We start from the raw sequence: 14,029 nt of genomic DNA, 5'->3' as shown, positions 1-14,029 counted from the left end.
CACACACACACACACACACATTGCTGATGATGACTCCCAGTAGACTACACAAGCACCTCCGTCTGTACCTCGACCCCAGGAGCTACCCTTCCAGCTGCCGGATTACAAAGAGCCAAAAACACTAAGCAGAAGGCAGAAACAGCTCCTGGTAGCAGCTGAGCATAGTGACAACACCTTGTGTGTGTGTGTGTGTGTGTGTGAGAGTACTATAACCTGCCAGTATTCATCTGTTTTGCCAAGATCAACAGCTGGACCCATCTTTTAACCTACATCAATGCAAAAGGTTAAAAAGTTTGAAACGTAGAATCTGTCTTGAGTCTTTTTACTAAAGACCATTGATTACAGAATGAACATTTCCAGATGTTTTTCTTATTTGATGAAATAGTGACAGTCGGTGAAGAATTGTGACCAACTGCAAAACCTCCCAGAGAGGCCAAACCATTAATGAGATGGGACTTCAGATGAATTAACAATAAATGGAAGACATGGACGAATCTGACCTATCCTCAGAAACCATCAAGAGAGAGAAACCAGACAGATTATAGACCGTAATTACATAAACACGGATTCTTCTCGTGCCTTTCACATCCAGAACTTTTTTTTAAAAATCGGTGTAGCCATCTGCAAAGTCTTTAACAATGTTGACAGTTTCTTGGTCCTCAAAAGTTAAATTGAGAGGTGTTTGTTAAAATGTCTCCTTTTTTTATTGCCTTTCGTTTCCCTTCATTTTGTCTCTGTTTCATTGCTTCTAAATTACAGATTTAATTAGAAAGCAGAGATTTTTTTACGAGGGTCTTTGGAATTCAGTTTTTGGCATGCTTTATGCATAAAACCCCCACGCAGAGTGGTTATAGAGAAGGTACAGGAATGTTTGCTGCACAGCAGAGAAAGCTCTTGTTTTTTCAGCTACACTGACGTCTTGCTGTCACGGTGGTTCAACAGGGTCACTGGTTCCTTTTCTTCAGTAGTGCAGCAATCATCCCATTTCTTCCAGGAGAGCTTGAGAGGAAAAAATGAAATGTCTGCTACGGTGACAGTAAACCCGGGCGCGGGCGTTTAACCCATCTCACAAACCAAATGTCAACATCCACTCTTTCCTGTTCGGATGAAGAGGAAGAGGCAGAGTAAACCCTGGGCTTGTGTGCATTATGAGATAGAGCAGGGAGGTAAAAAGATTGATGAGGATGTGGCTTCTGGAAAAATAGGGTTGTGGAGATCACGGTGGCGGGTGGGTCGGCTATGTAAGCATGTCTGACTTTTCATGCAGCAGCAGATGAGGGTTCACCTCCTGTCACAAACCTGCGTTTAACATTAGAGCTTTTTGTATTCAGCACACCCATGGTCTCTCCCTGATATTAACCTGACTGTAGTTTCCATGAGAAGATACTTGCAGATAACTATTGGCAACGATTTTAAACCTGCACCACTGACTAATACACTTGAAAGCGATCAGGATAATTTCGCCGATCCTTGATCATAAGATTCAATTATCCTTGTTCCTGATTGGATGGACACAGTGTTTTCTTTTTCTTTTTTCAAGAAGTGAGAGGACCAGAAAATCATCGTCACTGCTCGACTGCGAATTTTCAGAATGAATAAAAATAAATTAGAGTCAGTGTGCAAGGTTCCTGTGCGTGACCATTTTTGTCCGATGATGAATTTCGAAAAAAGCATACGAAAAATATGAAGACTTTAGCATGATTTAAACAAGATTTAATTAATGAATAGAATTAGAATTGATAGAATGAATAAATTGAATATGCAATTTTTATTACAAATCTAATTCTCGAATTTTGTGAAATGTGTCACATGACAACACCCCCCACATTGGAGAAGTTCATTTCCAAAAGCCCTCAATAACCTCTGCTTTAAAATGGACAGCATATGATGACATAATTGTTGTTGAGAAAGCCATCCATAACGATCCCTTAGGTTAATTTTAACAACTTAATGTTGATGAAGGGTGAAAAAGTATTTTGGCGAGGCGGTTGTTGGTTGTTTTGCTCTGCGGTTGTGGTACGTGTGCGAGAAAGAAGGAGGGATTTGATGCGAGATGGCCGTTTGCCAGCTGTCTCTCGGAGGGATTGGTTGGACGACATCAGGAGTGTGAGCGAAGGCACTGACCACTAACCACAGACCACATACAAGCCAGCCAGTCAACCACCGCCAGGCCTCTCCTGCTTTTTTTGCTTCACATCCAAGATTTGAATTTGTCTGTCTTCCTTCCTTCCTTCTTCTACTTTTAGCTTTCATCCCGCTCTCTGCTCTGTTCTTACTCTTACTTTTCCATCATTCATCCAAAGTCTGCCGTTGCATCGCCACAATTTATTTATCGATTTCTGTTCTTTTATTGGTAATGCAGAGATTGCGATTATCAATCACTGTCAGACTCCCCTTCTATCTTGCTTGCCTGTTTGTGCACTCAGCCAGCCTCTGCACACATGCAGCCTTTTAGCTCAAACTTTCACTCACTTATCTTTCTTTCAGCATCTTTGTCCTTAATTGCTTTGCCTCTTAAAGGGGCATGTCTCTCAGTCAATGAAAAGCAATAATGTAGTCGTTCAAAACAGTGTACTGCGTTGGTTTTCTTTATGTCATTGTAGTTACAGTGTATATTATTCAGAAAGTATAGTATTAACTAAGATATGATGAAAAGGTTGAATGGTGTTTTACTTATTGGACTTTTATGCTGAAAAAAGACATTTATGTTGTGTTAAGCAACACAATGTTTTTTTCATACCTTAAAATAACGACTCTAGAATCATTTTGCTGGTACACAAACGTGTAATAGGGAGAATGGCATTGCTTTCATTGCCACAGTGTGTGCAGGAACACCTGGGACTTACAGTATAGGAGAAAGTGATCATGTAAGAAACCACTCAAGAGTGATTATCAGACGGGCTTTTACTCACTGGCAAGAGCTAAATGAGGCAAAAAGATGGAGGACAGCTGCTGACCTGGTTAATGATCTGGAGAGTGATGTCCAGGCATGTATACAGAACTCTGGACGGTAAAAACTTTATGAATGTTTGAAAGGCCATTTGTCCCGGTGCTGCCAATAGTCAGTTTGTGTTTGTGTGTGTGAGAGAGAGAGACAGAGAGAGACAGAGAGAGAGAGCTAGCGTGGGCAGCAGCGATAGCGGAGTAAAGACTGCTGCACACAGCTCTACTCTGAAGCAACGTCACAAAACACTAAGTTAGAGACACTTTTTGTGTAAAAACTTTCATTATCATTATAGAACAATGATGTGACAATGATAGCATATACAGTATATATATATATACTGTATATGTATTAGCCTAAATACAATGCATGCATACGTGAAATTCTGGACATGCGGAGCAGCATTAGAACATTGATTAAAATGTAAATTACATTTTCCTGTTGCTTTGAAATATCAAATGCTCATCATGTCATGTCTTTCCCTTTCTACCTCCAGTTCCTTCTCTTCTGTCCCTCTTTTTTCCTCTGTGACAGGTTTTCTTCATCTTCTCTGTTGAAATGTTTACTGATATAAACTTAATTTATGTCGACATTAAAAATTATACTTTTATTCACAAAAAACTGCCACAAAAACATTCCACAATGAATTTATTTGATAATTTCCACCTTCCTGTTTCCTCTTAATCTCTCTCTTTCACTGCTTTTCTCCTCTTTCTTTCTTTCTCAAAACTTGAATTCATGTTCTCAGTGTCAGTTAAGGTCAAAGAACCTCTCCTCTCCTCCTCCCCCACTATTGTTAGGTTTTTCTGGTTAGCTTTGGCTGCCTGTGTGTGTGTCTGTGTGTGTGTGTGTGTGTGTATTTTGTTAGTGAATGAGAAAATAGCAGATTGTTGGAATGAAAATGATTATTTTACGGGTTTTGTGTATATTCCCATGAAATGTAATGTATCTCATGATGTGTTGTAATGATACTAAACCATAAATTACACATATATTTGCATTCAAACATTTATTACACATAAACACTCCTTCCCTGCAGTTTCCAATATGTACTGTTTACACATCACAAAATATTCAGACCTTTTCCTTTCAAAAAAGACAAATTATGCTTCAGCCCTTTGTTAAAATCATTGGACGGATCTTCTGTCGTACTTCATTGTCGATCCTCTCAGGTTGGATCAGGTTTGGGTTCAGGTCAGGGCTCTGACTGGGCACTCAAAGACTTCAACAAACCATCTGAACACACTGGAAAAACCTTTCCCCCTTGTGGTTGTTCTTATCTCAAAGCTCACATCATGGTGTTTATGCCCCCTGTGTAAAGACTTCCCTTTGATTAAAGATACAAAAACTTTCAAGTGAACTTCAAGCTGACGAGGCCGAGATGTAGCTGGAATCCTTCTTAGTGTGGCTGTCAGGCTGTGGCCTTCTTCATATTTCACAGTATTTCAGTTACTGTTCGTCCTCGTCTGGTTGTTCGGAGCGACTCTCCTGTCTGAGATGATAAAAACTGGTTGATTTTTACTTGAACAGGCTAGTGAGTTGTAAAATGAGCTCTTGTGTTGAAAGAAATATTCTGCGGATTTCATTAAAAATCTGAGTGAATACATTTTTCACCTCAGTGAAAACAGTTCTCTCCTCAGCCAGAATCTTTTCCAGTCCACTAGTATGATTCTATGAGGATTTGTACCATTTCTTTTTCAAGAAATGCAAAGTATGACGATGCCAGTTGAATTCTGGGACCAGGCTGTTTACAGCTTCGTTACTTCACTGGAACTGGAACAGGAAGACTGTGGTGACACTGGACAACTCCCAGATTGTGTGTTTGTGTGTGTGTGTTTGAAACAGGCACAGTTTTAACTTTGTGTGGTGGCCACACAAATAAGAAATGTCTGTAACGAAGAGGAATGCACTGGCTGCTTTTATTTAATATTCTACAGAAGTGTGACGAAATATTGGGGCAACTTCAAGAGAAAAGAGATTTTGAGTAAAAAGTTATAATTATATGAGATTTTCTTCCCATTAAATTATGATTTTTTCTCATTAAATTATGACTTTATTTTGACTATTCTTCTTATATTCATTTTTATGGTATTATGACATTCTTGTCCTTTAAATTATGACTTTATTTTCAATCACAACTTTTCTATAACATTATGACTTTTTCCTCATTAAATTACATCTTAAATTAACATTTTATTTTCAAGTAGGGCTTTATTTTTATTAGATTATGATTTGACTCTTGTAATATGACATGATTCATTTATGATGTTATTTTCAAAATATTACGACTTTCTACTCAATTACAACTTGATTCTCTCTATGTTACTTTCTTCTTAATAACATCTTTCTTGCAAGACTACAACTTCTATATTCTATAATATTACTCTTTTCACAAAGGCCTTAATTCTCCATTGTACCAATGGACAGTCCAGTGGGGAAATTTACTGTCATATCAGCCTCATAGTTCTAAGCAAAGATAAATCCAAAAGTCAGCATTTCAGCTTTTATGTAAAGGTCTAAGAGATTTTCCACTATGAACATACAACACAGTAAGCGTGATAAATATTTGAAACATGTGGAACTCCTCCTGACATTTTTGTGCCAAAAAGTCAGTAGATTCCCATATAGGGAATATGTAATTTAAAGCTGTTGGTCTTTGAGCTCGGGGGTGTTGAAGGGAGCGTTGTAAAGTCATTTAGAGTTCCATGACCTCTGCCTCCACACACACACACACACACACCGACTCACAGAAGCTTAGCTAATCGATCTACCCTTCAACACAAGACCAGACCAGTCACTGCGACATCTGCGTGTGTGTGTGTGTGGGCGGCTCGTGGAGCGAGATGATGAAATGGTCACTGTCGCATCTGATAGAAGTCACAGTGAGGCTGATGTGAATAACATCTCCTCCGCTATAGGTGGTTTCCTTTGCTTCAGTGGAAAGTGTTTGAAGAACAAAGAGGCAGAACTGGCTGAGAACTGAGAACCTGCAATCATCACCAGTTGTTTTGACCAAGACGCTGCACACATGCGCACACACGAACCCACACACACAGACACACTTTTTGATTTCTCTCAGTGATGCGATGAATGTCTGTCTCTCCCTGCCTCCTCAGCGGTCCTTGTCACATATAGGTTCGGTGTGTATACAGTTTGGAAGTATCTGGGGGATATGTGCAACTTTGACCTTCTTAAGTGTGGGTACAAGGTGGGGCCGGGACTTTTGGGAGAGTCTGATTGGTTCTAGTGTTCCCACATCAACACAATTTTCTCTTCGGCTATGACTCAGGGAATAAAATGTGTCATTGGTCCATTTTGGGTTGGTCCCCACATCATAAAATTACCAGAGGTTTTTAACAAGCCTGGCTCAGGAACAAAACTCAGTTTAAGTTACCTCAGGTTTGGGCTGTAAACGTATCTGAATAAATCTTCAAACTAAAATGAAATATTTATTGAATATATTGTACTGTAACTCAATCTGTCTTTTTTGAGTATCTCAGATATCTGCTGCCTTCAATGTCTCACACCCTTTCCACACTGGAAATGATCTTTTTCCTCTGTGTTCTCATCACTAAGTCACTAAGACAGATATTTTTTATTAATGCCTTTCAAAGGATAAATTAAAAAAACTGTTTTTATGTATCGCTTTGTATCCATTCAAAAACATATCTGCTGTCGTGTAGACAAGGCCTCAAACTACTGGACACAAAATGTTTTCTAGTGGACAGCCTGCTGTTATTTATAACGTCTGAATTGTAAATAAATTGAAATAAAATGGAAACATAACCTCTGCAGACGTAAAAATGTTATATTCTATTTAGATATTGGGTGATTGATGCATGGATATTTCTGCTTGTGACCTTTTAATTGCATTAAACATGTCTCTTTCTATTCATTTCCCTCTTACCGTTCTGCATGTCCGTCAACACTCTGACTCTGCAGGCCTTTTGCCGTGGGAGAAAAAACCTCTAGCCGGGACAGAGACCAATTCCCCGGAGAGCACAGTATCATTATGGTGCATATTGCACTTAAAAGCATAGAGGGGAACACTTCTGTTGGTTTTTGTCATTTCACTCTGTCAGAAGTGGTCGCACAGCGTCTCTTAAGTTTGCTGCTGCTGAAAAAATCATGGGCTTTTGCTTTGGACTGATGATAACAGGGGTTTATTTAGGGAAACAGGAAGCCATGAAACCTATTAGACCTTAAGTATAAATCATGTGATCGCTTGAAAGGCTTCTATGGTTGACCTCAGCGCAGTGTGTGAAAAGAATATCCACTCATCAATCACTACTGCCTATTTTTAGACTGAAACCCTGTTTGTAAATATGCAGTTTCATCCTATTTGAAGTGAAGGAACCATGAATGTGAGAGGAGCCATTGAAAAAGCATCATATTTAGATAACTTGTAGAGGAGGAAACTTGCATAACCTCATGCAGAGAGAGTAAATAAGTAGTTTCTCTTTCTCTCTCTGTGGATAATGTTGTGACGCTCAGTGTTTGTGTGTGTTTCCATCCCACAGTGGAGTACGACAGCGAGCTCTCCCCACAGCGGCGTCACCACAAGGAGTTTAAGTTCAACCTCTCGCAGATCCCCGAGGGCGAGGCCATCACCGCGGCGGAGTTCCGTCTCTACAAGGAGTGCGTGAGCCGCACCTTCCGCAACGACACCTTCCTACTCAAAGTCTACCAGGTGGTCAAGGAGCACCCTGACAGGTAACACACACACACACACACACACACACACAAACACACACACACACAAGACATACACACATGACATATAAAGGTCTTAGACTTGTTATACATACATAGAACATAATTCTCAGCATCACAGTGTGTCATCCTCATTTCATTTAAGCTAAACCATTTATACACACACTTGTACGTCACTGGAAACTGGAGTGAAATCATCAGATTTTGTGGGTTTTGACGGAGCTTGGCCTTAGGCTACAACATGCGTGTGCATTAATCCACCCTTGGGTGGGTCCAGTAGGTTTGCACTGAGGTTGCAATGGGAATCAGCAAGTAAACAAGAAGCAGGGAGTTAATGAAAACATGCTCATGACTGTTGTCAGGACACATAAAGTTTAGCATTATGATCAACTCCGCCAAGGAGGTTATGTTTTCTCCTCTGTCCGTGTTTTTGTTTTATAAGCAAGATCACGCAGAAGCTACTGCACCTATTGTCACAAATCTTGAGCGAGGGCTGTTTCGGCTTCAGCAACAGGGGGCAGATCGAGGAATTTGTATGATATAGGGAGTTTTTCAACATTTTCACAATTTTTTTCAGGGAATAATTCATGGATCATGATGAAAAAAAATCTGGCACAATCAGGGAACTGATATCTTTGAGAGTGTGAAATGTTGTGCTGCTTAATTGAACTTAAAGGGACTATTGGGCCTTGGAGCTATGTGCTCTACTGCCATATAGTTTCTTCTCTGTGTTTCCATCTATCTCTGTCACACTCCCTGTGTTACAGATGCTGTGCTCTTGCTATGTTTATAATGTAAAATCAAGCAAAACCACGTCTTACAGAAATAGCACAGCGTCAAAAATACTCCCACCCCCTAAATGAGCACAGCTAACACATGCCAAACATTTACATTACATCTGCAGGGGTAAATAAACATCCGGCGAGAATTCTAAATGATATTTGTGCTTTATGGAGCCGAGTGCCCAGTGAGAAGAAGTTTTTGATTTACATTTTCAGACTAACAGCTTATATATAGCCCTGTATAATTTCATGATCAATGGTAATTCACCAAACATTCTCCTTTAAAGCTGATAAAGTTTAGAGAGACCCCCCTAACACCTTTAGGTGGGCTCTCTAACACCAGCTGTGCACTCTGAAGCTCCAGGTTCATGCTGATCCACTTTAAGTCCTTTGAGAACCTCAGATCTAGATGTTAGCAAAATATATTTTGAGTATCAAGAGCTGTATATTTGTGCTGCGTTCCATCATCCCTTCAATGTGTGGTTTGTGTTCCCCCACCTGGAGGTACAGCCTTTTATTTGTACAGATATTCGGAGATTAAAGGGCCCATATGTCTCCAATTTCTCTATTATTATAGGACAGGTTTTTTTTCTTACCTAGAAGAAAATTACAGCCTGGATGGTGCTCTGTCGGGGGGGGGGGCGATGGGTGAAGTACCACATTCTTATCTACATTCTCCTCAGTGCTGAAAGTAACAGATTGACTGAGGTTTGGTTTGAGACAATACTATAAAATCTTTGTTGTTTTTCCCCATTTTCCGCCCTTTGCATCTAGGATAATTGGGCAGCCAGCAGGGAGCCTGTTAACTGTCTCATTTCTCTTTCCCGTTAAAACCCTGACTCCTGCTTTGACTCTATAAGGCTTAATGATAGAGCACTAATTAGCCTGACACCCTTTGTACTTCTAATTAGACTGGGGAGGTTTCACCAAATAGCTGACAAGGAATGTGACAGATTATAGCCTGGGTTATTTTCCTTCAAACGCTAGTCAGAAGTATTTTTGCCAGTGATGATGCTGTAGCTAACATTATGATTTAAATATTTTATGGTTGTAATAAAGTAATAAATACGTTTGAATCTCCTGGTATGTAGAACTTCTGTAATCCTTCCCTCCACATCTCTGACTTACATTTTCCTTTAACAGTCTCACAATTGTGCTTTTCCCTCTCTCCTTAAAGATGAAAGCCTTCGCAATAACTAGGCCTGCTGCGAGCTCCGCTCTCCCACCGCACATTTTAACAACAATTGCCGACAGGAGTTATAAAGGAGATTTATTGTGGCAAAAAACACAACTGTGACCCCTGACCTCATTATTCCAGTTCATTTAAGCAGTCAGTCAATAAGTTTTAGAGCAGGCTGTAGGTAGTTGCCCAGCTGTGTGTGTGTGACTGTGTGTTTGTGTAAATGGTTCATGTACTACTTTTCTAAGGCAAAGACCGTCATTGTTTGGTGTTCAGTATCTTGACCAAGGACACTTAGATATGGTGTGTTGATGGTGTTTGTGTTGTATGTGTGTGTGCGTGCTTGCAGGAGTGTGTGTGGTCCAGGGATAACTTGTGTCGTGGGGGCCAAAATTTTTTTATACAGTTACATTATGGGGACAAAAAGCAAGTCATGGTTAGCTCTCTAAATCAACGGTCAAGCCAATGTAATGTCATTGAAGTTATGGAGACACATGCACACAACTGTGTGTGGGTTTACTTGTACAGTTATTTTTGTGTTAGTCACAAATGACACAGCAGCACAAGAAAATAACAGCGAAAGGCGAAAATATAGTAAGAATAAAAGTATGAATAAAAATAGAAATATGATGAAAAAGTAGAAATAATGCTACACACACACACACAAGGCTGCAAAGGGGCTAGGGAACATGTTATAGCAGTGAGTGTCCTCATACTTCTAAGATAGAAGTACAAGGTTTAGTGTGTGTGTCTGTGTGTGTGTGTGTGTGTAGAGGCTCATGCGGAAGCCTTGAGAAGCACTGTCATTAATGAGCAATAAGGAGAGGCTGCCGGTGCATCACTGCAGGGGCATTCTCCGAACACCTGGACGATGGCGAGGCTTTGATGTCGGCTGTGTAGGAGGGTCCGACAGAGGCGATGCTATGTTATTACTACTGTAATGGGACAGCCGAAGGACATGCCCTCTTATCACTCACACTCTGTCTTTTTCTTACATGTCCTCAGCTCTTTCTTCATTAAATACGGGGGGGTCTTTCACTTACTCACAGGCCTGGCTGTTCTGAGCTGTAAAGGTCACCTTAGATAACTCGATAAACTAGTCAACCTAGAGTGGTTACTTGGAAACACTCCTCCAAAATATTATGAACTACATTGATGTACTGCTCTCTCTTTTTCACTGACTGTTTTCTTATATCTTTTGAAAAATGTAAAAAGAACAAATTAAAAACTATTTCTCTTTTTTTCATTTCCCTTGTCTCACAGAGAGCCAGACCTGTTCTTGCTGGAATCTCGCAACCTGTGGGCAGCTGAGGAGGGCTGGCTGGAGTTTGACATCACCGCCACCAGTAACCTGTGGGTGATGAGCCCAATGCACAACCTGGGCCTGCAGGTCAGCCTGGAGACCAGCAGCGGTAAGAGAAATGTTGTTAGGATCTTGAGTGGATAGACAGTCCCCTCAAATACTATTGAAATAATGAGGTCAGTTCCATTGCTTTTGTTAGACACTGGGGTTGAGTCCAAAAGATAAATATGAGACAAAAATTAAGAATTTTTGCTTCCTGGTTCTTAACATGGATTTTATTTGAATCCACCCATTTTTAAATTAGCTAAAATACTGGAACATGCGACCTGTATATGTTTCTTTGAGATTAATACTCTAAACTTTAAATGTCACTCTTAGTTTGAACCTAGGATTTCACCTGTGTAGACTGCATTAGGATGAAACAACATGAAGACCAACGGGAGACAAACGAGGAAAAAAAGATCCGAGCCATGACACAAAAATTGGGTGTGGTCAATACAATATGGAATGTCCTGAAAAAGAAAGAAACTACTGGTGAACTGAGCAAACAGTCATCGGACAGGTCGGCCAAGGACAACAACAGCAGCTGATGACATAAAGAGAGCTGTGGAGAAAAACCAAAACAGACAGTGACATCACCACAAATCTCCACGGGGCAGGGGTGAGGGGATCACAGTCCAGCGTTTGAAGAGGAGGGAGAGAGCAGGACTACAGAGGCCACGCCACAAGATCCAAACCACTCATCAGCAGTAAGCATTAGAGGGCCAGACTGGAATTTACATTTGAAAGCACAGAGACGAGCAGCAGGAGCTCTGGATGAGACCAAGATAAACCACAGAAAGGATGTGCGGACAAGCCAAAACATACAAGCTCATCTGTGTAGCACAGCGGAGGTGGTGTCATGGTTGCTCCTGGAACGTGCTCACTAATCTTTATTGATGATGTAACTGGTGATGGCGGCAGCGGAATGAATTCAGAGGTCCACAGAACGTTTTGTGTGCCAATTTACCGAGAAAAGCATCCATACTAAGGAGATGAATTTCATCATACATCAAAACAATGACCCAAATCATCGTGAGGTAAAAGTGGAGGGTTTAAAACAACATGTCAGCCCCTGAAGAGGAGACTGAAGGGAGAAACCCCCTGAAAGAAACAAGAACTGAGAGAAGCTGTGGTAAAAGGCTGGAAAAGCATCACAAAGCTCTTAATGTCAGTGGGTTACAGGCTTAATGCAGGTTTCGCATGCAACAGTTATTCCACCACATGTATGTTATTCATTGAGAGTTACTTTAGGACGGCATGTTCCTTTAGTTCTGCTCGCCTAAAAAAGGCTCAATCTAAGTTTTTTTAAACATATTTACATTTTAATACCAGGAAATAAATCCTAAAATTCTGAATCTTCGTCTCATATTGACATTCCATGTTTATTTTTTTTATTTTTAAAGAAATGTAAGTACAATTAAATTAAATGAGACATTCTATGCTCATAGTCAGCTTCATAATTTTAATTTGAGTCATAACGTGAAAAGGTTTATAAATGAGTACAGTTTGCCATTCACACACAAATTCATCCACTGCATCTATTAGCAGCACTTTACATGCTCGTATGTTCAGAAAACAAAAAGAAGACATTAGACAAGGGGGCGTGCCAGACTAGAAGTACATTATGACATCAAATGACATCACAATACCCCAGAAGTGTCAGCTGGACTACTGACGAGGAATCTCAGGAGATGCTTTTGGTGGACGAGCCACCTTTACCACCCTCTTTGGGGTTTTTAACTTTGCATGACTTACAGACCCATACCGAACACTAGAGGAAAGAAAAACTGAAAAGCATATTTACCTGGAATGAACAAAACAACTGAAAACAGAATGTAATTTAGGCAACATGTGCAAAGCAACATGACTGTGGTGGAAAATCTGGCTCTGTGTAATTTTACGTTGCTGTTTCTTTTCTAACAGGACAGAGCATCACCTCTAAAGAGGCGGGGCTTGTAGGACGCGATGGTGCCCTGGAGAAGCAGCCTTTCATGGTGGCGTTCTTCAAAGTCAGTGAAGTGTACATCCGCACCGCCCGCTCCACTGGCGGCAAACGTCGCCAGCAGAATCGCAACCGGTCCACGCAACCTCAGGAGGGATCCAGAGGGCTCAGCCTCACAGGTCAGTCTGAACCTCATCTCAAAGTACCGTGAACAGACACAGACACAGCTCGTATCAGTGGTGCAGTCTAACCGGAAACCTGCATCTTGAGCATTAAATATCATTTTTTCATTGCAATATATATAAAATATCTGTCTTATGAAGGGGATGATAGATGGATTGGAGGGTTGGCTTCCAATTTAACCAGTAAACTTGAGTATGATAGATTGTGTTAGATTGAGTATAGTGGAGAAAATAGTTTTAGAATTAGGGTCAGACAAATGAAAAATAATGGGTATGATGAAAAAAAAAAGTAGACATGATAAAAAAGCGTGAATATTATATAATTTAACATAAAGACCATACTCCTCCCCCATTCTCTCACTATTTAGCAGCTGATATAAAGAGCAGGTATGAACCTGATGATATGAGCCCTGCACGCTTTTCAAATTAAATCAAACCTTAATCCACTCACCCATCACCTGCTGTGTAAGTCTGGCCAGACTTTCCATTTCTTAAAGCCTCAACGCTGCTGTGAGGCTTCATTGTGTGACTCCTGCTGTACATAAAGCTGCTACTCAGTGGGCCTGCTGGTAATATGAAGTCTAATCCCTGGCTAATTTGACAGATGAAGCGCTGTGTTAATATGAAGCCTTTGTATCAGAGCTGAGCCCTGTGTGGAGCAGTAAATAAAATGTCTCCAGCAGGCAACCACCTGTATATGTTCAATATCTGTATTATTCTACATGTTAATACATTCAAACTTTTCAGTGATTTCATTAAAACCCTAAAAAAGGTTTCGGTTTAATGAAAGATTGGTTGTAACTAATCAAAAGTCAAGCTTTTCATATATATATCATATATATTTTAAAATATATAATAAAGTCATATACAATTATATGTAAGATATACAACAGAGAATAAATAGAAAATACGAAAAGCAATGAAATGTTAAACATCAATAA

General features: G+C 40.2%; 1 protein-coding gene across 1 annotated transcript in view; it reads left to right on the top strand.

Annotated features, from left to right (window-relative positions):
* Positions 1–14,029, top strand: part of bmp6 (bone morphogenetic protein 6) — a 39,883-nt gene that overhangs the window by 16,204 nt on the left and 9,650 nt on the right. Inside the window, exons 2-4 of the mRNA XM_020087429.2 lie at positions 7,465–7,657; positions 10,883–11,031; positions 12,888–13,085. Coding sequence (XP_019942988.1) covers positions 7,465–7,657; positions 10,883–11,031; positions 12,888–13,085 — 540 coding nt within the window. The remainder of the gene's footprint in view (positions 1–7,464; positions 7,658–10,882; positions 11,032–12,887; positions 13,086–14,029) is intronic.

Source organism: Paralichthys olivaceus, chromosome 17 (genome assembly GCF_024713975.1).
Source record: "Paralichthys olivaceus isolate ysfri-2021 chromosome 17, ASM2471397v2, whole genome shotgun sequence".
Classification (NCBI taxonomy): Eukaryota; Metazoa; Chordata; class Actinopteri; order Pleuronectiformes; family Paralichthyidae; genus Paralichthys; species Paralichthys olivaceus.
This window is presented reverse-complemented; position numbering and strand designations above follow the sequence as displayed.